The sequence below is a fragment of the Nomascus leucogenys genome, chromosome 10 (assembly GCF_006542625.1).
Source record: "Nomascus leucogenys isolate Asia chromosome 10, Asia_NLE_v1, whole genome shotgun sequence".
NCBI lineage: Eukaryota > Metazoa > Chordata > Mammalia > Primates > Hylobatidae > Nomascus > Nomascus leucogenys.
Window position 1 is genome coordinate 81,121,001 of NC_044390.1, and position 21,534 is coordinate 81,142,534.

The 21,534-nt window shown below is 49.1% G+C and overlaps 1 protein-coding gene across 1 annotated transcript in view; it reads right to left on the reverse strand.

Annotated features, from left to right (window-relative positions):
* Nucleotides 1-21,534, reverse strand: part of RBM19 (RNA binding motif protein 19) — a 141,831-nt gene that overhangs the window by 110,348 nt on the left and 9,949 nt on the right. The window contains exons 7-16 of the mRNA XM_003274428.2: nucleotides 20,217-20,297; nucleotides 17,591-17,669; nucleotides 15,166-15,237; nucleotides 13,919-14,122; nucleotides 12,421-12,551; nucleotides 11,403-11,524; nucleotides 10,877-10,973; nucleotides 7,374-7,484; nucleotides 5,087-5,287; nucleotides 1,853-1,982 (exon numbers count right to left, since the gene is read on the reverse strand). Of these exons, the coding sequence (XP_003274476.1) occupies nucleotides 1,853-1,982; nucleotides 5,087-5,287; nucleotides 7,374-7,484; nucleotides 10,877-10,973; nucleotides 11,403-11,524; nucleotides 12,421-12,551; nucleotides 13,919-14,122; nucleotides 15,166-15,237; nucleotides 17,591-17,669; nucleotides 20,217-20,297 (1,228 nt within the window). The remainder of the gene's footprint in view (nucleotides 1-1,852; nucleotides 1,983-5,086; nucleotides 5,288-7,373; nucleotides 7,485-10,876; nucleotides 10,974-11,402; nucleotides 11,525-12,420; nucleotides 12,552-13,918; nucleotides 14,123-15,165; nucleotides 15,238-17,590; nucleotides 17,670-20,216; nucleotides 20,298-21,534) is intronic.

The window sequence follows — 21,534 nt, forward strand, 5'->3', positions numbered from 1 at the left end:
AAGGAAATGAAGAGGCTGGTGGAAGCAGTCGCCTTGGGAGCCACCACGTGTCCCCAGCCTGCCTCCTGTTGCCACCCAAGGCTGCAGGAAGAGGCCTCCACCGATTTCAGTGCCGCTCAGTCCTGGCTGATCTCCGCGTTTCAAAGGAGAACTCACTTTGGGCCAAAAAAAACATTACTTAGGTTCAAGGGTAGTAACTGAAGTAAAAACCAAGGCAGCTGTGATTTGGGGGAGACAGTTAAGAACAAGCCAGGATGACATAAAGAGAATTTTGTTTTGATGGGAGCAGGCACAGGTTTTGAAGGAGACCCTGATCCAAACTGAGGAGAGCTTAACTCATAAATGAGCAGGAACAGGAGACGGGCTTTCGCCAAGGTTTACACCAATCATCATTAACGCCAATGACGGGGGATGCTTCTGGGTCCTCAAATCCCAAAGGGACTGAAGGATTTTGCTTCCTGACTGAAAGGGGCCTCCAGACCGGCACTTCCTGAATGCCTTGCGCTGGCTGAGCCAGTACTGAAGATCCACAGTGAAACAAGGAAATGAGAAATGCGGACAAGGCAGGGGAGGTTAGGTACAGCAAATTCTATTTCACTAAAATCTTAGACTGGGTGTGGTGGCTTATGCCTGTAATCCCAGCACTTTGGGAAGCTGAGGCAGGCAGATCACTTGAGGCCAGGAATTCCAAACCAGCCTGGCCAATATGGTGAAACCCCGTCTCTACCAAAAATACAAAAAAATTAGCCAGGTGTGGTGGTAGGCGCCTGTAGTCCCAGCTACTGGGGAGGCTGAGGCAGGAGAATTGCTTGAACCCAGGAGGCAGAGGTTGCAGTGAGCCGAGATCACGCACTCCAGCCTGGGCAACAGAGCAAGACTCTGTCTCAAAAAAAAAAAAAAATCTTAAATCTGACAATGTTCCTCCCCAACTGTTTTTTTTTTAACTATGAAATGTCCTTTAAAAAAAAAAAATGAGAACAAAGGAGAGAGTAGCTGAGGACTTATTATTATTATTTTTAACATCCTTATTTTAATAAGCTAAACAACTGATTGCTGCATTGTAGATGTGTATAGGGGAGTGGTTATCACTGACAAGGAAAATCGTAGCATCTGGATAGAATGACCGTGGTCCTGTTGGTGTTGGCTTCTAAGATGTGGTTACGGTCCTCAGACTATGAGGCCCTCAATGTGGGGTATACACTGCCCGCTGTGGGCATCTAGGAATGCGTGGGGGTGTTCCAGGTTGTCACAAGGACTGGGGGCACTCATGACACTCAGAGGCACGGGCCAGGGACGTGAAATGTCTTGTGATTTGCAAAGCAGTCCTGACAAGAAAGTACTGCCCAGTCCCAAAGCCCAATGATACCCCTTTCCCCAGCTAGGAAGCATTAACCGAGGGTGGGGGCTGCCCTCTCTGGCCCCCAGGGGCCACAGCTTCCCCTTCCCTTCCTGCCTTTGCAGTCACTGGACATCAAAGGGTACTGCCACTCCAAGGACATGAGAATAAGTATCTCCCATACCAGCTACCCTCCTCCATGAGCCATTCTGGTCCATCTCTGAAACTGGAAGGTTGTTTACACTTGTTCTGCTTTGAATCCTTGTGAATAGATTGTAATTTTTTTCCCCTAAAAGCTTTAATTGACAAACTAAAAGCATGTTGCATCCATAATTTTGACACTGTTTTTTACAGGACATGCCCATAAAATCTGAGAGTATGAGCCCCGCTGGTCTCTAGCATGGAACAAAGAGCTTTAAACCAGAGGCTCGATGAGAAACTTCCCGCTGCCCGCCTCCCTACTCCTTTCCCTCACCTGTTATCCCAAGGCATCCTGGTCTCAGACTCAGCTCTTACCTGTTTCTGGCTCTGCTGGGTCCTTTTCCATGGGTTCTGAAGGAGCGTCTTGGAGCTTTTTCTTCTGTGGGGCTGCACTGGAGAAGACGCCAACTGGAGCCCACTCCAGATAGAGGGGGACATGATGGAACTGCAGAGACAAGAGTGATGGCCCTGTGGGTCTTCATTACAACACACTGCTGGGGAAGGACTCAGTCCCATGCAGATCACAGCCCAAGGGTCACAGAGGATGGGCAACTCACCCAAGAATGGAGCCAGAAGGAGCCCAGCCCAGAGCCCTGACTGCTGCCTACTCCCTGAGGACAACATTTGGCCCCCGTGCTGCAACTCAGGGTGCAGGAGAGAGGCTTTAGTCTCTGTTGCCACCAGACATATGGCAGCTCCCAGGCCCCCTTTGTGTTTTTTCCAATTAGAGTATGAAACTCTAAAGTTTCATGATTTAGCTGGGAGTGGGACGAGGAGCGACCACATCATTGGTAAAGTGCAGCTTTCCCGGAGGAAGTGTAAAATACCCGTTAACAGAACACACTTTATGTGCATATATCCACCGGCAACACCTGTATACGTGTGCATGTGTGTGCATGCAGATGTTATTTTTTTAAAAGGATATCTGGGCATGGTGGCACACACCTGTAGTCCTAGCTACTCAGGAAGCTGAGGTGGGAGGATCCCTTGAGCTCAGGAGTTTGAGGCTGCAGTGAGCTAGGATTCTGCCACTGTACTCCAGGGAAATCCTGCCTCTTAAAAAAAAAAAAAAAAAAGAGGGGCCATGGGCAGGTGGGTGATAAACAAGACACTGATGACACCTACCTCATTAGGCGGTCACTGGGGAGCTGCAGGACAGGGTTGGGAGTGAGATTTGTCAACAAATGCCCTTTTTGAATCTTTTCAAATTTCCTACTCCATGAAAGCCTTGCAAATCAGTTATGTTTCAGAAAAATACACATGCTTCAGAGTGAAACAGATTGGTGTGCAGACAGCAGGCTGCATCACTACTTAGCTGTGTGATCATGGGTCAGGGCACCTCTCTGGGCATCAGTTTCCATATGTGCAAAATGAAGATAGCAGTCTTCTTGTTGGTGAAACAGACACTGCCCAAAACAGGAGGCCTCACCTAGTCAGTGTTCTCCAACTGTGGCTCACACAGAGAGAGCCTTTGGTGATGGGCATGTCCTCCCAAAGCAGAAGGAAGAAAGGATGGTGTCACATTCCAAAGGATGCTCACATCTCAGTCATGGGGGCCCCACCTAGATAATTTTTTTTATGGGTCAAGCGCCGACTGACTTCCTGAGGGCTTAGTGGCCACAGAGTCCCAAGCTAAAGACTATTATGGGGTTAAAGTGGCAGAGAATGAGAAATCATTTCCTCACAAGCAAAATGGGGACATGAATACCTATCTCTAAGAATTAACCAGGTGCGGTGGCTCACGCTTGTAATCCCAGCACTTTGGGAGGCCGAGGCGGGCAGATCATGAGGTCAGGAGATCGAGACCACGGTGAAACCCTGTCTTTTCTAAAAAATACAAAAAATTAGCCAGGCGTGGTGGCGAGCAACTGTAGTCCCAGCTACTCGGAGAGGCTGAGGTAGGAGAATGGTGTGAACCTGGGAGGTGGAGCTTGCGCCACTGCACTCCAGCCTGGGCGACAGAGCGAGACTCCGTCTCAAAAAAAAAAAAAAAAAAAAAAAAAGAATTGCTGGGGGAGACATGAATACCGATCTCTAAGAATTGCTGGGCGGGGGGACATGAATATCTATCTCTAAGAATTGCTGAGGGAGACCAAGGTCTGCAAAGTGCTAAAGGGCCTTATAAACAGAAAATACTTGTAGTGGCCCTGCAAGGGTATGTCTATATCTTGAACCCTTAGAACCTGTGAATGCACCCTTATTTGGAAAAAGGATCTTTGCAAATTTCATTAAGTGAAAGATTTTGAGATGAGATCATCTTTCATTATCCCGGCAGGCCCTAAATCCAATGACAAGTGTCCTTATAAGAGAGATACGGGGGAAGACTGAGAGGAGAAGAGGAAAAGCCACGTGAGGATGAAGGGAGAAACCGGAGTGATGCAGCCATGGGCCAGGGACGCCTGGAGCCACCAGAAGCTGGAAGAGACACAGCTCAGACTCCCCAGAGCCTTCAGAGGAAGCACAACCCTGCTGACACCTTGATTTCAGACTGTGGCCTTTGGAACCGTGGGACGATCTATTTCTGTTGTTTCAAGCCAACTAGCTTGTGATAATTTGTTATGACAGCCGCAGCCAGGAAACTAATACACAACTGTTGGCTTTTTTCTAAACCAAGAACCAAGTGACAGCCCCGCCTACAGAACTGACTTCATTCATCTCATTGTAGCTACAAGATTGCAAAACCATCAAGAATGCTCATTCTTGGGCAAAATAGGGACACCTTTGTCTCTACAAAAAATAAAAAAATTAGCCAGGGGTGGTGGTGCATGCCTGTGAGGTGGGAGGATTGCTTGAGCCCCAGAGCTCAAGGCTGCAGCGAACCAAGATGGCGCCACTGCACTGTAGCCTGGGTGGCAGACAGAGACCCTGTCTTTAAAAATAAATAAGAAAAAAAAGTACTTTTTTAAAAAAAAGAATGAACACATTTAATTAAAATTAAAATGTTAATCCAAATTAACATGGGTAAAGAAAGCCAAAGAAAAGCGTGAGTCAGGCAAGGAACCAAGGCATGCTTTCTGGAGGATGGTTCAGAACTTCCCTCTCCCGGCCGGGCGTGGTGGCTCACACCTGTAATCCCAGCACTTTGGGAGGCCGAGGTGGGTGGATCTTGAGGTTAGGAGATCGAGACCATCCTGGTGAACATGGTGAAACCCCCGTCTCTACTAAAAATTTAAAAAAATTAGCCAGGCATGGTGGCGGGCGCCTGTAGTCCCATCTACTTGGGAGGCTGAGGCAGGAGAATGGTGTGAATCTGGGAGGTGGAGCTTGCAGTGCAGTGAGCGGAGATTGAGCCAGCCTGGGCAACACAGCGAGACTCTGTCTCAAAAAAAAAAAAAAAAAAAAAAAAAAAAAGAACTTCCCTCTCCCATTCCTCCCATCCAGACAGGTTTTCAGGTGGTAGGGATGATATTCAGCCATGATTGAGATGGGTGGTTTAGGGTGAGCTCCCATGTGCCACGTCTGTGAATCCATAGCCCACTGCACCCTCTCCTATGAAGCAGCCCTCACTGGTCCTTCTCCAGATCAACTCCAGGTCTCCGGCAGCCCTACCTTGGAATAGGCCAGATGCCTGAAGGCCTTGCGGGCCTCCAGGGGCTCCAGGAACTCCACGATGGCAGTGATTCCACCCTCTGGCAGCAGCACGCGGCCCAGGCTGCCAAAACGGCCGAAGGTCTCCTGCAGCTCGGCCGCCAGGGTGCCTGCTGGGAGGTTCTTGACCAGAATCACAGTCTTGCTTCGCTCTGCTGCAGCCTGCAAAGAGCAAATGCACACACATGGGACCACAGGAGGGAAGAGGGTCCCCAGCTGACACCAGCAGGGATCGTGGGGGTCTCCAGATGAGGTTCTCCATTTGGAACCTCAGCAACCAGGCACTTAGGAGGAAGACCCAGGAGGAACGACCCTGTCTGGCATGATGCTCGCTGCAAGGCAGCTCTGCAGAGGGGGTAAGGCCTGGGACTCTGAAGCGGGAGCTCCTGTATCAAATCCCAGCCCCTCCTCCACTCCTGAGCAGGGCAGCACCTTCCAAGGCTTCCAGTGGCTGGGGTCTGCATCTCAGTACCAAGGCTTTTCTTCCTGAACTACAGACCGCCCACCTGCTACCACGTGCAGCCAGCAGGACGTGCTGCAGAGTTAACGCCCCCGGGAGCAGCCCACAGCTCTCAGGAGTTGCTGCATCCCTTGTCCTTGGGTGGGATGAGACTGAGGTGTGAGCACTGCAGGCTTTCCCCTAGGCAGAGCTCCAGGCACCCACAGGGCAGCCTACTGCAGCAGCACACTCTGCACCCTGGGCTCCTTCTCTTCCCTGCATCCCTTTCTCACCAGGGTTTTCTGCATTGCCCCAAAACTGTTTGCCCTTGAATCCTTGTCCCAGAATCTGCTTCTGGGAGAACCCAAACTAAAAGACTAGCTGTTCAGCCTTGAGAAATGTACTTAACTGTGCCTCAGCTCCCGCAGCGACAGCAAGGACAGAGCATCTATTTCACAGGATTGCTCCAGGAAAAGTTTTCATTAAATGGGTTGGTAAAAGTACATGTACTATGAGCACTCTGAAAACGTCAGCAATAATTTTATTAAAAAATAATGTTGGAGGAGGATAAAACAGCCAATAAAATATAATGGAAAAATCTAGGCATATGCCCTATCTGGGAATAAGTCTTAGCTCAGCCGCTAATGTAACCTGAGACCTTGGGTCAATTACCTTGTTTCTGTGGGCCTCAATTTTCTCATCTGCAAAATGGGCTAACAGTCACACCCATCTTATAGACGCCACACAGGGTTACTATGAGGATTGAGTGAGGTGAGGGGAGTGAAAACCATCTGCAGGTGGGAAAGGCTGGGCACCTGTGGGCCTTTTAGGTGCAACTCAGGCCGCAGTGTTACAGTTACAGGGGCCAGAAGGCCTGTGTTCAAACTCAGCTCCACCACGACAAGCTGTGAAGTGTCTTCACCCCTCTGTGACTGTGGTTCCTTCTGTAGAGTGGAAGCACAGTAGAGCGGCTTTCACAGTGTGGCCACGTGAATGAAATGAGCTAATTAAACATGTAAACTTAGAAGAGTGCTTTGGTGAGTCTTACTAAATGTTAGCTATTAGTATATTTATTTTATCCATCTATCTACCCATCCATCCATCATCTATATTCATCCACCATCCATCCATCCATCCAGCCATCCATTCATCCACCATTCATATTCATCCTCCATCCATCCGTCCATCCATCCACCCATCCCCCATACATCTTCATTCATCCATCCTCCTCATTCATCTTGAGGTAAAAATGTAAGGCCTGGGAAGGCTGTTGAAAGGGCTGTTTTGGGAGTCAGAAGCCCTGAGTTTTAGTCCAGGCTCCTCTCACATATAGACTGTTTGACCTTGTAAGTCACCCAGATTGTAAAATGAAGGGGTCTCATGATGTCTTAGGGGCCCTCTAAGCTGCAGTCATCCATAAATCTAAGAACTGCTACTTGGTGGAGAACAGGCACATGGAGGTGCTGGACTCTTCCCTGCTAGGTTCAAGAAGGGTCAAAGTCCCCGAACAGATAACAGATGCTCTGGGAAGCCACTGGGTAGGGAAGTGAGATGTTGGGGGTGCTGATCTGTGTGGGGGAACTGTGGGGTTATAGGCAGACCTCTTGTATATGGCTCTGGACAGACAGAATCAGGGTCAGATAGGCCACTTGTCTCAGCCCATGTAACATTTCTTCCTTTCTTTAGAGACAATTTAGAAATCAGTAACAGTCCTTAGAAGGCCAGATCCTTAAATCCATCTGCGTCTCCCCTGGAAAGGCCATTCTCAACTCTCCAGTGGCTGCGGCTGGCGCCGCCGAGAGCACCTACCTGGCTGAAGGAATCCAGGCTGACCCCGTTGTCTATGAGAAAGCGCCGCACTTCCTGGACGAGCTGGGTCTCCCCCAGAGCCACGCGCACGGCCACGCTGCCCTTGGTCTCCTGTGGGAGAGGAAAGGAAGAGTTCCGGTTGGCTGTCGGCCAGGTGACTTGCTGGCCCTCCCATCTCCCAACAGCCTGAAGAGGAGGCTGGGATGGAAATGGATTCCACGGATGCCACTCACCTTCCTACATTGATCAGATGCCCCCAACGGCTCTGTGCTTTTTTTTTTTTTTTTTTTAAGAAAGACAGGGTCTTACTCTGTCATATCTGTCCCCCAGGCTGGAGTGCAGTGGTGTGATCACGGCTCACTGCAGCCTCAATCTCCTAGACTCATGCAATCTTCACACTTCAGCCTCCTGAGTAGCTGGGACCACAAACGCACCCCACCACATCCAGCTCTATTTTATATTTTTTGTAGAGATGGGGTTTTGCCATATTGCCCAGGCTGATCTTGAACTCCTGGGCTTAAGCAATCCACCTGTCTCAGCTTCCCAAAGTGTCAGGATTACAGGTGTGAGCCACTGCGCTTGGCGCCCCAATGGCTCTGGCTTCCCAGGTCTCTCATAGTAGATCTGGGACCCCAGGGTCCCCTCTCCTGCACTCCCTCCCCTCATCATATGGGTCTTTGCTGCCACGCCATGCGGAGCTCATCTCACCTCAGGGCTCCTGCAGTTGTTGACCTTGGCCGCCATGGCTCTTACCCATTTCCTTGCTCCATTCAGTTTCTGCTTAAGTGTCACGTTGCTGACCAGCCCACCCTTGCAGTGACACCCTATCCCTCTCTTGGCTTTTCTGTTCTCTGCCCTCACCAGGCCTGCCGCACTGCACCTCTGCTAATGTGTCAGTATCTTTTCCCTCATCAGAAGGCACCAGAGGAACCTCACTGGTCCTGTTTGGGGGCTTGCTGCATTCCGAGAACTCAGAGTACTCGGGGGATCTGAAGTGGCTGCAGGCCCCCAGCTGGCCTGGGTCTAGAACTGTGCCATCCAACACAGTGCCACAAGCCCCTCAGAGCCACTCAGTATGTGAAATGCAACGCGACGCATCCAGAGTGCTCTCCGTGGAAAACAAATACGGAATTCCATGAGGAAAAGAAGACTATAATAGCTTGCAATTTTTTTTTTTTTTTAACATTGTGCATATGTTGAAATGATAATATTTTGGATGGCCCAGTGGCTCATGCCTGTAATCCCAGCACTTTGGGAGGCTGAGGCAGGTGGATCACCTGAGGTCGGGAGTTCGAGACCAGCCTGACCAACATGGAGAAACCTCGTCTCTACTAAAAATACAAAATTAGCCAGGCGTGGTGGCGCATGCCTGTAATCCCAGCTACTTGGGAGGCTGAGGCTGGAGAATTGCTTGAACTCAAGAGGCAGAGGTTTTGGTTAGCCGAGATCACACCATTGCCCTCCAGCCTGGGCAACAAGAGCAAAACTCCATCTCGGGAGGGGGGGAAAATATCTTGGATATACTGAGTTACATGAAATATATTATTAATATTAATTTTGTCTGTTTCATTTAGCCTTTTAAACATGTGGCCACTAGACCATTTCCAACTACACAAGTGGCTCACATTCCCTAATGGACAGCACTGACCTTCAGTGCCTGGTGGACAGCAATGGGCAAGGAGCTTACGAGCCAAATCCACCCATGTCAAAAACATTCCCAGGTTTGCCTGGGAAGAACTCAGCTGCCTCTAACTCCAGATGCATGTTTTTTTTTTTTTTTTTGGGACAGACTCTCGCTCTGTCGCCTGGGCTGGAGTGCAGCAGCATGATCTTGGTTCATTGCAACCTGCCTCCTGGGTTCAAGTGATTCTTCTGCCTCAGCCTCCCGAATAGCTGGGATTACAGGCATGCGCCACCACACAAGGCTAATTTTTGTATTTTTAGTAGAGGTGGGGTTTCTCCATGTTGGCCAGGCTGGTCTTGAACTCCTGACCTCTAGTGATCCACCTGCCTCAGCCTTCCAAAGTGCTCGGATTATAGGTGTGAGCCACCGTGCCCAACCCAGATGCATGCATTTTAAAAGAAGGTATGAGGATACAAAATATACAAAGAAGGGGGTATTTTCAGGCTTTCTGCAAAGTACCTTAGAAAAAGTATACTTTGTATTTCATATATATAAAATATACTTCATATGACTCCTGCCTGTAATCCCAACACTTTGGGAGGCCAAGGTGGCATGATCACTTGAGCCTAGAAGTTTGAGACCAGACTGGGCAACAGAGTGAGACCCCATCTCTGCAAAAACAAAAATAAATAGGCATGATGGCATGCATCTGTAGTCCTAGTCACTCGGGAGGGTGAGGTGGGAGGATTGCTTTAGCCAAGAATTTGGGAGGCTGCAGTGAGCTATGAGCTATGGTCACGTCACTGCACTCCAGCCTGGGTGACAGAGCAACTCTGTCTCAAAAAAAAAAATTATATATATGTGGATATATATAAGAATATGTACATATCTGTATATTTTTATATATATATGTATGTTTATATATATACACATTTTTATATATATATATACACACACACACAACCCTACTTGAATATACCTTTTAAAAAGTATCCTTTTATAGAAGGTACAAAGCACATATAGGATCCAATGCAGAAAGAATACAAAAGAGCAGATATGTCAGCTGCGTAAGTCTAGAGATCTAATATAAATGTACAACATGAGGACTAGAGTTAACATTGGAGATTTCTGCTTCTAGCAAAATCTTTTGTAGTGGATTTTAGGTGTTTTTGCCACACACACAAAAAGGGCAAGTATGAGATGATGGAAATGTTAATTGGCTGGCCTATGGTAAGCATTTCACTATCTATACGTCTATCAAAACATCATGTTGATTTTTAAAGCTATGTGACATGGAGGAGCTGGATGGATGGGGAAGTCAGAAGGAATAAGGCTAGACTTGGGAGAGAAGGAGCAACGGAACCCAGTGACCCCTCCTCTGGCTTCAGAGACCTGGGCTGCCTGGGCTGCGGAAATCATGAGACAGGGTTCAGAGCCAAGGCACTGGAGTTGGCCAGACCTGGTGTCCTCCCACCTCCACCTCTTTGCAAGTCTGTGACCTTGGACAAGTTATTGTGTCCCTGGGTCTCGGTTTCCTCATCTGGACAACGGGATACAACAACCCCTACTTCACAGGGCCATTGTGAGGAGTACCACGCACTAATGCTCAGGAATGTCACCTGTCAACACGACTGTCAATCACATTCTCTGGGGTGGCTCCACACAAGGGCATGAGAAGCCAGGGCTAGAGCCTGGCTGGGGATGTTTCCAAAGGGAGGGCTGGGAGAGCACCTTCCATTCCAGAGGCCTCGGGGAAGGCTCAAGAGGAAAGCCCTGGCGGCCCCAGCCTCACAGCCGACAGCACCGCAATGAGCCTCCTGCTCTTTCTCCCCTTCAGTTTGGCCCAGATCCCAGAGAGGACCGGTCGGCCTTTACTCACGTGGTCAAACACTTGACTCTTAGTGGCGTTGTACTTCTGTGCGATGGCATCGGCCACAGCATTCGGCCCCATAAATAGCGTGTTCCAGTTGTGAGAGCTAAGAGGCAGAGGCAGAACAGGGAGATCAGACCGCAGCTAGATGAGGGGAACTTGCTCTCAGACACGAATCCTCTAAGAAATGGGCTCCTAGGCCTGCCTATCTACGTGCCCCCAATTTCCCTATCATGGGCTACGTATACAGGGCCTGAAGACAACAAGATGGATGATGACAGGGACCATCCCTAAGAGTGCTTCATCTGTGTCAGGGACTAAGAACTTCACATACATTCACTCATTTAAACCTTACAGCACCATAAAAGTAAGGCACTACTATTATTCTCCCATTTTACAGATGAGAAAACTGAAGCTCGGTAAGGTATGAACTAAACCCATCAGGAGTCAGAAGACCCAGGTGGCTTAGAAAGGGCAGGGTGAGGGTGGCAGAGGGTTGGGGTTGGAGCTCAGCGGCTTCAGGGGCACTGAGGACCTGGCACTGTTGGCTTTGTCCTGGGCCTCCTTCTTCTTCTTGTAGGACGATGATCCCAGGGCACTGGCGTCCTCGCTGGCTTCCTTCTTGATGGTAGATGGTAACACGTGGAGCATCCTGCCCTGGAAGGGAATGACGGGAAGGGAATAAACAGAAGGTTTGCCTGTAAGCCCTGCTTCCTGCCGGAGGATGTTGGCTTCCACCACGAGTAAGCTGGACCTGGCACTAAAACCCTGACCAGAGGGTGGGAGGGAGGTCAGGTAGAATGTGGCCACTCTCTTCCCACCTGACACAGGATCCCGATGTCGTGAGGGGACCACCTGACACAGCTACACACACGAAACTTCGATCAGTGTATAACCCACACCCGCAGCTCTCTCCCGGCCCCTCAAGCCTGCATCGCATCCTGTCCCTGCACCGGTGAGTGAGAATGTGAGCTCCATGCCGGCAGGGCCAGGTCTGGCCTGATGGCAACAAGGGGGTCAAGAAATCATGAATAAATGAATGAATGAATGAATGAGAAAAGGAAAAAGGGTGATGATGAGGCAGCCTGGGGCTTGAGGATGTATGCTAAGTAGATTACTTGATAACATTGGGAAAAGAGAAGTTTCTTATATTCCACAGTGGCCATTTTAATAGGTCCCTGCCAAAATTCCTGTCTTCTTACTCCTGTTACAAGGTGGTATCTATAGAGACGGAGAGCAAATTCATCCATTTAAGGAGTATTTTTTCAGTGCCTGCTAAGTGCCAGACACAGGTGTAAGTGCCACAGATTGGTGACCAGAACAGATCAGATCCTGCTGTCACGTGACTTCTTACCCTCCAGTGGCTTGTGTGAGGCAGTGACTTAGCATGCCACTGCACGTTTTCTGAGGCCCACAAAGTGGACACCTGTGTCCACACATAGACAGTCTCTCTCACACACACACACACACACATCACACACACACACATGCACACAGCCTTTCCCGACCACTTGAGCCCCACAGCCTCCCGGCCAGTCCAGGAGGGGCCTCACCTGGAATACCTGCCCGTCCACCTCCGAGTAGGCCTTCACAGCGTGCTCAGGGAACATGAAGGTGACAAATCCAAAACCCTTGGGTTTCTTGGTCAGGCTGTCGATGGGGTAGTGGAGCTCAGAGAGGGGACCTGAGGACAGGAGAAGTGTCGGTCTCTGGTGGGCTGCGGCCACTTGGCCCCAGGGAAGAATGTGGTGAGCACCAGCTGTGAGCCAACCTCACAGGTCACGGGTGTCATTCCCAGTTCCCTACATGTGTCTACCCTAACAGCAACAATACCTGGGCTAGAGCCCAGCACCACCACCTACTACAAGTGTAGCCCGCCTTGAGCAAATCACTAAGCCTCTCCATGCCTCAGTCTTTTCATCTGTAAAACAGCACAACAGTACCTAGTTCATGCGCTAAATGCGTTAATGTGTGCATAGTGCACTAAACAGTGCCTGCTAGAGTTAGTGCCAAAGAAGTGTCTTCCATGATGATATTAGCATCATGCTCAAATTAAAGCACACCCTTTCTGCATTGGTTTCAACTCTGAACGCCAGGGTGTGACTGCGTCCCCTCTCTGGGTCTTTCCTTCCCAAATGGACATTTGCAGTATATCGATGAATGCTTCTCCTCCTCAGCCCAGCCATGCGGTGTAAGCCGGGATGCCAGCCAGTGTGAAGGATCTGGTGAGCAGACTGGTAAATGGAACACACAGTTCCACTGGGGCAGGCTCCAGGCTTGGAGGTCAGGTCAATTTTCCTGATGGCATGCTCCACTCAGGGCATCCTTACCCTGACAATGGGGCCCACATCAGGCGTTCAACCTACATCTCCGATCCTCCACAACCTACAGCTGGCCTCTGAATAGACATGGGGAGACACTGCAGGGATCTCAAAGGTATCAAGATCTCCCCTCATCCTGAACCCCCCCTTCCTGCCCTTCAACAATGGTAACTCCACAAACAAACACAGCCTGTTGTGACCAAGCTGCACTACGGGCCCTCAAGCCCATGGCCTGGGAAATAACAGCAACAACAACACCAACCTTGACACTATCAAAATCTATTTGGTGCTCAGCTTGGATAAGAAGACTTTACATAATTAGGAGTTCAGATATGGAGGAACGCCGTGTAGATATATTCGTCAGGTGAAACCTGTACAGTTACTCAAAAAAGTTACTCCAGTACTGAGTGGCAAGACTTTGGACAGCAAGGAGTATCTCAAAAAAGTCATCCAAATCGCTTCAATTCTGAATTTGGAGAAGTTCAGAAAGCAAAAGATGCACGTGATGCTATTAATACCTTTTACTTCCTGCCCTGCGAATCCCCGCATTCATCAAGTCACTGAAACCTCACAGTAGCTCAGGGGTACTTGGTCCCATTTTACAGATGAGGAAACTGAGGCAAGAGATGTGGAATCATGTGCACACTGGGACTTGAACCCAGGACGTCAGAGTCAGAGCCCGGGTCCCATAGCTGCTGGGCTATCCACGGCCCGGAGGCCATGCCCCTACCGTATTTGGAGAAGAGCTTCTCCAGATCCTCCTCGGTGCTGGTGTAGGGCAGGTTCCGTACAAATAGCCTTCCAGACTCAGCCAGGTCCTCCTCCTCTTCGTTCTCTCTGAGTATCCGGCCTTGCCAGGATTTGGTGGTATTCTTTGGTGCACCCTTGGTGGTGGGGATGTTCTTTTCCCTGAACACCTCGATGTAGCGCCCACCTGCAATGAAGAGGAGTCAGGGCTCCAGGGGGAGGCCTAGAACTTGCCAGCAACTCCTTGCTGGTGACTCCAAACTCTTCTCTGCTGCCTTCCAGAAAACACAATCAAGGTGGCAGATGACAGCCCCCAACACCTGCCCTGTCACCTGGGGCAGCAGCGTAAGCCAACACCAGGCCTGAACCCAAATCTCACTCACCCTCCCAGTTCAGCTTCAGCCCTGGAGGGAGCCTGCCTGAGTTATCCCAGACCACAGTGATGCACTCTCTAAACACCGGGCTGTATTCTCTGGCACTGCTTGCTGTTCTGCCTTGGGAAAGGTCTTAGGTGACAGCCCAGCCCTGGGTACTTACCTGCTGATGATTTATTTGCATGCACAGCCCCTGTGCCTGATTAGGGTGCTATCATCACCGTATCCTGCACAGGCACTACTAGCTGCTCAATAAATACCTGCCTCCTGGCCTGCTCACAAGATTCCCAAGGCTCTCCATCTTCTCTAACACAACTCATGTCTTTACTGGGGTTGACGGCTGGATTCAAATCACTTGTCTTGGCCAGGGATTGGGCAAAGAATACATCCCTGGGTATTGTTCAGAAGACCTCCCAACTCCAGGGAATTTGCACGTGCTGTTCCCTCTACTGAACATCCTGTCCGCAGAGCCAGAGCGTACACAACTGCAGGTTTGTGTCCCAATGTCACCCCTCGGTGAGGCCAAAGCAGACAGGACCCTGTTTAAAGCCAAGCCTCCTCCAATCCCTGCCCTCCACAGGACCCGTGCCTGCTGTGTGTTTCCCTGTAGCATTGATCACACATTTAACCACCTGTCTCTCCCTCCTAAGTCAGTTTACTCTCTGTCAGCCCCAAAAGGGCAGGGATTTGGGTCTGTTTGCTCCCTGCTGTGTCCCCAGTGCCTAGAACAGTGTCTGCAGAGACACTGCATTCTTGGTGGTGGTGATGGTGCTGGTACAACAAGAATGTGTAAAGGAAATGAAGGAACAAAGGAACCCTGTAACACAGAGACGGCACGTGGCCAGGGCTTCCTTACCCATGTACTCCCGGTTGCATTTCAGAGCTTGCTTCACTTCCTCTTCATTGCTGAAATCCGCAAAGATGTATCCTGACAGAGGACAATGACAGAAGTAAAATCTGCAGGCCTTGCAGACACTTGTGGCGGTCCCCAGAGGAACACCCATACTGTGCTAGGAGCAGAAAGTGAGGGAGAAACCTCTATCTTGGTCAAATCTCCAAAATACAAAGGGTCTCCCTCTCTCTCTCCCACCCACAGCCAAATTTCCCTCTGCACGGAGCGTCCAGACCCCAGCCCGGTGTTGTGGATGAAGATGCTGAACGCCAGGAGTTGGAGGCCCAGGAGGCCTTTCTGTCTCCCTCCAAGCCTCACCCCACCCCCGACTGGCACCTGCTCCAAGCCATTCTCTGGAGAAGGGCCTGTGGCTACAGCATGAGGACCCATCTAGGCGCTGGAAGCACCTTCTCCATACCCACTCTGCTCCTGGGCGCCTGAGGCCTTGACTTGCACAAAAAAAACAAGCAAATGGGGGAGTCTTTCCTCTAGCATGAGAGGCTCTGCTTCCTGACCTCTTTGGGCCTCAACCCCGTGAGGCAACAAGGTGAGAACCATTCCCCTGCTTTTCTGGAGCATTAAAGAAATACTCTCAGGGGCACTCGGCTAATAGCTGGCAATGTCTAATACTTGGTCCAAAGCCCTTGGGTTTTCTACCTTTAATCACAAGGCTGTTTAGATTCTTTCTGTGACTCCTCCATGCCCTCCTTTCCTATATCCAGGCACCTCATCCATCCCCATAAACATCTTCTATCCTTTTCCCTCCCCCTCTCCATGGCCACACCCTAGGCCCCATCACCACTGATCCTCCCTTAGAGGATGGCAAACACCTGGCTCTAGGACCTATTCTTCACTTGCCAGGGACCATCATAAATTTGATCACTGCCCTCCCCTGCTCTAAGCTCCCAGGGGCCCCTGCATCCAGACTGAAGCCCACAATCTTTTTCTTTTTGAGATTGGGTCTTGCTATGTTGTCCAGGCTGGATTTGAACTCCTAGGCTCAAGTAATCCTCCCACTTCAGCCTCCTGAGTAGCTGAAACACACAATCTTTAATGAGGCCCCTAAAGCTTAAGGGGCCCAGCCTGCCTCCTCCCCAGCTCTCCTGCAGGGGACATTCTGCTGCTTTTCAACATTTCAAGCTTGGATGCCAGCTCTCTCCAACTCTGGGGCCTCCAATATGGTTTTCTCTTGGGCCTGACAACTCAGATATGCTTCTTCCTGCTCCCTCCCTGCTCTCTCAAGTGCCATAAAACCAAGGGTGCCAGCACCATCACCACCACCACCGTGAATATTAACAGCAGCTTTCACGGAGTGTGCAACGGGGGCTCAGCACTGCTCTAAATGCTGTACACACAGCCATTCATGCAACTTGGTGAGACAGGTTTACCTGACTGCACACACACACACACACACACACACACACACACACACACACACACACACAAACTGAGGCTAAGTCCCTTGTCCAAGGTCATAGGGCTACTACCTGAGATCTGCACTTAGGCAGAGCCCTTTACCCTGACCTCACCCTGCCCTGTCATCAGTCTGCAAGGAGAAGGATGGGTGGCTGAATGGATCAGCCGGGTAAGTGGGACTTTCGTGATAAGTGGAGAGTTGGGGAAGAAATGCAGAAACATGACAGTGAGGGGACCATCCCTCAAGCACACTTTCTTCCCCAGATGTCAGCCTAGGTAGATCTCAACTGCTCTGCCCAGGCCAGTGTCTTCTTGCCAAAGACAGAGTACACATCCAGCGGCTTCCAGCCTCCAGCCTCCCTGCAGCTACAGGGCCTCAGTGTGGTTCTCTTGAGAAGTAGCAAGTCAGCTGCTGAATCTCCCGCAGTGTCCTGGCCAGCAAGAAGTAGGCACAGGCAGGTGCCCGCCTCCCCGAGCTCAGACACTCTGCCTTCCAGCCACACTGCTCATCTCAGGGCGACCAGAACCCAGGGCTCTGAAGCCAAGGGAGGTGCCTGGTTGCCCAGAGTATAAACCTGTAGGGAGGGTGGCACGGGGCAACACCACACATACTCAGCAACTCAGAGCCCTGCCCACCAGCAGAGCTGCCTGTGGACTTGGCCTAGCAAACCCCAGGACCTGTTGGCATTTGTTTCATCGTAATAGGTGAGCCCACTGAGATAGGCAAAGGCTAAGATAAGGAAGGGAAGGATGAAAAGCACAGGTGAGAACTCCATCCCTATACACCAGGCCACCAAAGGCTGAGGTAAGAGATGCTGCCTTAACCTGCCCAGGCTTACCACACCCACACAACTGAGGACCACAAACAGGAAGAAAAACGGGTGCCCTTAAAACTTCTCCCTTATTCAGGTACCCCAACCTTCCATCTTCACTGTCTACCCGCTTTCCCGCCTGGAAACATCCCAGATCTTACCTGTTTTATTCCCATGAGCGTTTCTCACAATTCGAATGGCCACTGGTTTCAGGGGTGCCAGGAATTCCATAACATTTTTCTGTAAGAAGAAGTTTTTTCCCCTCACCAACCACATAATAAAAGTACAACCCAACGAAAAGACATAGGGCAAATTTCTAAATCAGAAAGGATTACAAAGTGTTTCATTCTTTAGTTTTTCTCTTTCCTTATACATATCTCTTCTCCAATTACCTTGGAGAAAATTTGAAAAAGAAAATTGGAGAAGAAATGAGTAATATAAATATAAAATAGCAGTGTCACTATCAGCATTAAAATAGCGATGTCACTATCCACATTTTAAGGCACTGTTTCCCCCCTAGATAATTTTATATACTTGGGATTAAATCTGGCTTTTTTCACTTCTCATTAAGCTTGAGTATTTGGTTTTTGTGTATTAGTTTTGCAAGTAGCCACCTAGTGGTTTTTGTTTTGTTAATTAAAGCATGTGATTTTCTGAATGGTTGGTACTGAAAGAATTCTGACAAAATTATAAGACAACTCACTGAGTTTAATAAAACCTAAATGCTTGCTACTCTGAAGTTTGATAAGCTGTAATTCAGAAATTTATAAACATAGAGTATCAGAACAGATAAAGACTTCAAGAGAAAAAAGGGCAAAAGACATGATTGGGCACTTTCCAAAAGAGAAGACATATTGGTCAGTTGGGGTGGCTCACGCCTGTAATCCCAGCACTTTGGGAGCCCAAGGCGGGCGATGACCTGAGGTCAGGAGTTCGAGACCAGCCTGGCCAACATGGTGAAACCCTGTCTCTGCTAAAAATACAAAAATTAGCTGGGCGTGGTGACAGATGCCTGTAATCCCAGCTACCCGAGAGGCTGAGGCAGGAGAATCACTTGAACCCGGGAGGCAGAGGTTGCAGTGAGCTGAGATTGCACCACTGGACTCCAGCCTGGGAGATAAGAGCGAAACTCTGTCTCAAAACAACAACAACAACAAGATATACACGATCAACAAATGTGGGAGAGTATGATCCATCTTACAAGTAATTTAAAATATAAATTAACATGAGATGCCAATTTTACCTATCACATTGATAAAACATTAATAATACCCAGGGTTCAGGAAAATGGGCACTTACAGACTCTGCTACAGGGAACATAAACTAGCAATGCTCCCAGAGGGCAACTGATATTTTGTGCCAAAGCCTTAGAATTGTACACACGTTTGCCTACACAGAATATTTATCCGGAGCAAAGATCGGCAAACTATGGCCCATGGGCCAAATATCACCATGGTCTGCTTTTGAATGGCTTGCAAGCTAAAAATGGTTTTTACATTTTAAAGGATTATTTACCAAAAAAAGAGAAAACAACGAACATGTGACAGAGATTAAATGGCTTACAAAGCCTAACATATTTACCATCTGGCCTTTACAGACGAAGTCTGCTCACCCCTAATCCCAAGGAACTGAATTATTATTTATAACAGCAAAAAATTGGATATAACTCCCACGTCCCAATTTAGGGGACTGAATAAACCTATAGAAGTTTACCCTGAGTAAGGAAGAGCGTTGGCATAAAAAATGCTGCTGTAGCAGAGTATATTCAATATTCAAAGAGGTCTATGACATCGTGATGAGGAGGAAAAAGGGGTTTCCAAAGAGTTCCCAGTAAAGGATTGCTTCTTAGACACACAAAGACAAAAACGTCCAAGAAGAGGCTTCAGTGAGCTATGACGGCACCACTGTACTACAGCCCGGGCAACAGAGCGAGACCCTGTCTCACACACACACAAAATAATAATAATAATAAAAACTAAAAACAAAGGAAAACAAAACAAAAACCATCTAAGAAGACACACCCAAAATGTATCAGTGGACATCACTGGGTAGATACAAGTGTGTTGGCCAGGGCAGCCCTAGTTTGCCTGGGATGAGTTGTCACTGTATTTGGAGTCGTTAGACCTGCAGTAATTACATCCACAGCCTGGCACCCCAATGGGGTAGCACCCCTCTCACTCTCAATTTAGTGTAGATGATAATTTAGTAGTCATCCTACTTACAGGCAATTTTAAAATATTTTTTATTTAGCTACATGGTTTTGAGTTTTCTATATTGAACTTCTATTACTTTCATGAAGAGCAAAAATTAAAAGTGTTCTTCCGCTGTTACAGACCCAAAGGCAGCAAACTACAGTGCACAGGCCAAATCTGGCCCACTGCCTGCTTTTGTAACTAAAGTTTTATTTATTTTTACCTACTTTCTGAGACTGCTTCCTTGCTATAAGAGCAGGGTGAGTAGTCACAACAGAGACCGTGTTGATCACGAAGTCTTAAATATTAACTGGCTGACCGCCCCCACAACCTTTTCTTTAACAGAGTGTGTGCCCACCCTGGTGTGGGTCCTAGTGAGTGAAACCAGAACCTCCTTTGTCATGGTGTAGCTATCCCTGTTTCCTGACCCTGATGATGCCGGAGATGTTATTTTTCAGCCTTTTTGGCCCCCAATTCCTTCCAGCTCATGTCCTCAACTGACTCTAATGCCCCCATGCACCAAAGGCTCCTGGCCTCCCCACCCTCGTCTCCTGCTCCCACAGGCTCCCGACCCTTGTCCTCAGTTAGCACATACCTCTGTGACATTGAATGGGGCTCCCCGCAGCTTCACGGTGTGGCAGGTGGTGGGTTCCTTCTGGTTTGCTGGTTTCTCTGTCTGAGTGATCAGAAAAACAAACAGAAGTGGCCACACTAACCCTTCGTACAGCTGCAGGAGGTGGCACACTGGGACATTTCAGTGCCAGAGAAGGTGCCTGCTGCTAGGGGGAGCTGGGGAATGCTGGGAAGAATCAATGTCTACCGTGCATGGAGTCTGGCCAGAGGTGGGGCTAGGTGATGCCAAGTCTCCATGTGCCCCTGAGGGCTGGAACCAGAGCCTGGCAAGCTATGGGCACTTGGACAGGGGCCCTGGGGCCACAAGGAGGGGCAGGGTGGGAATGGGAAGGAGCCCTGAAGAACAGGGGTGTCAGTACCACTATGTAGGGCTTATCAGTGCCAGACACTGAGCTAAGCACTTTACAGATGCCAGTGAACTACTACAGCTTTACAACAATCCCATGGGGATTATGGGTTCAGATCTTTTTTCCCACAATTCCAGAATCCAAACAGCTCTGAAAAACCTAAGTTTCTGGTAACTTTTATGGCAACAAAACCTGCCCCGACTTGAATGCACTTCCCAGCAAAGCCTGCCCTGAGTGGATGTGAGCCCATTTATAGCTTATGCTGATTCAAGCAGCGCAAGCAGTCTTGTCTATGCATCGCAGAAATGTGACTGCGCTTGACAGTGGGGTGCTGCCTTTTATCCTGTATTTAGTAACAAGGTAGGCAGAGGGGAGTGAGCCCTGCTGGGGGTACTGCATTCCAGAGGGTTCTCTTCCTGAAACCTGAAGAGTCCAGAATTCCAGCATATACTTAGGTACAGGGTCAGAAACCGGAGGCAGGGAGCAGTGCTACCATGAGTGTCTTTTTGTAGATGAAAATTAAGAGGCTGAAGGAAGTAAAGTATCTCACCCAAGGACCAACAGCTACTAAATGACAGAGCTAGGATTTGAACTCATAATTCTGACTTCCCCACACTCTACTACCTCGTTGAAATATACAATTTTGGGGAAAAAAAGAGGACAGGGTGCATAATTAGAAGAGGCAGAAAAAAAAGGAGGGAGGAAGAAGAAGAGGAAAAGAGGAAAGAAAAGAGGAGGATGAAGCTTGCTTTCATCTCATTTGAAAATACAGGGCTGGGGCCAGGTGCAGTGGCTCATGCCTGTAATCCCAGCAATTTGGGAGGCTGAAGTGGGTTGATCACTTGAGGCGAGGAGCTCGAGATCAGCCGGGACAATATGGTGAAACTCCATCTCTACTGAAAATACAAAAATTAGCTGGGCGTGGCGATATGC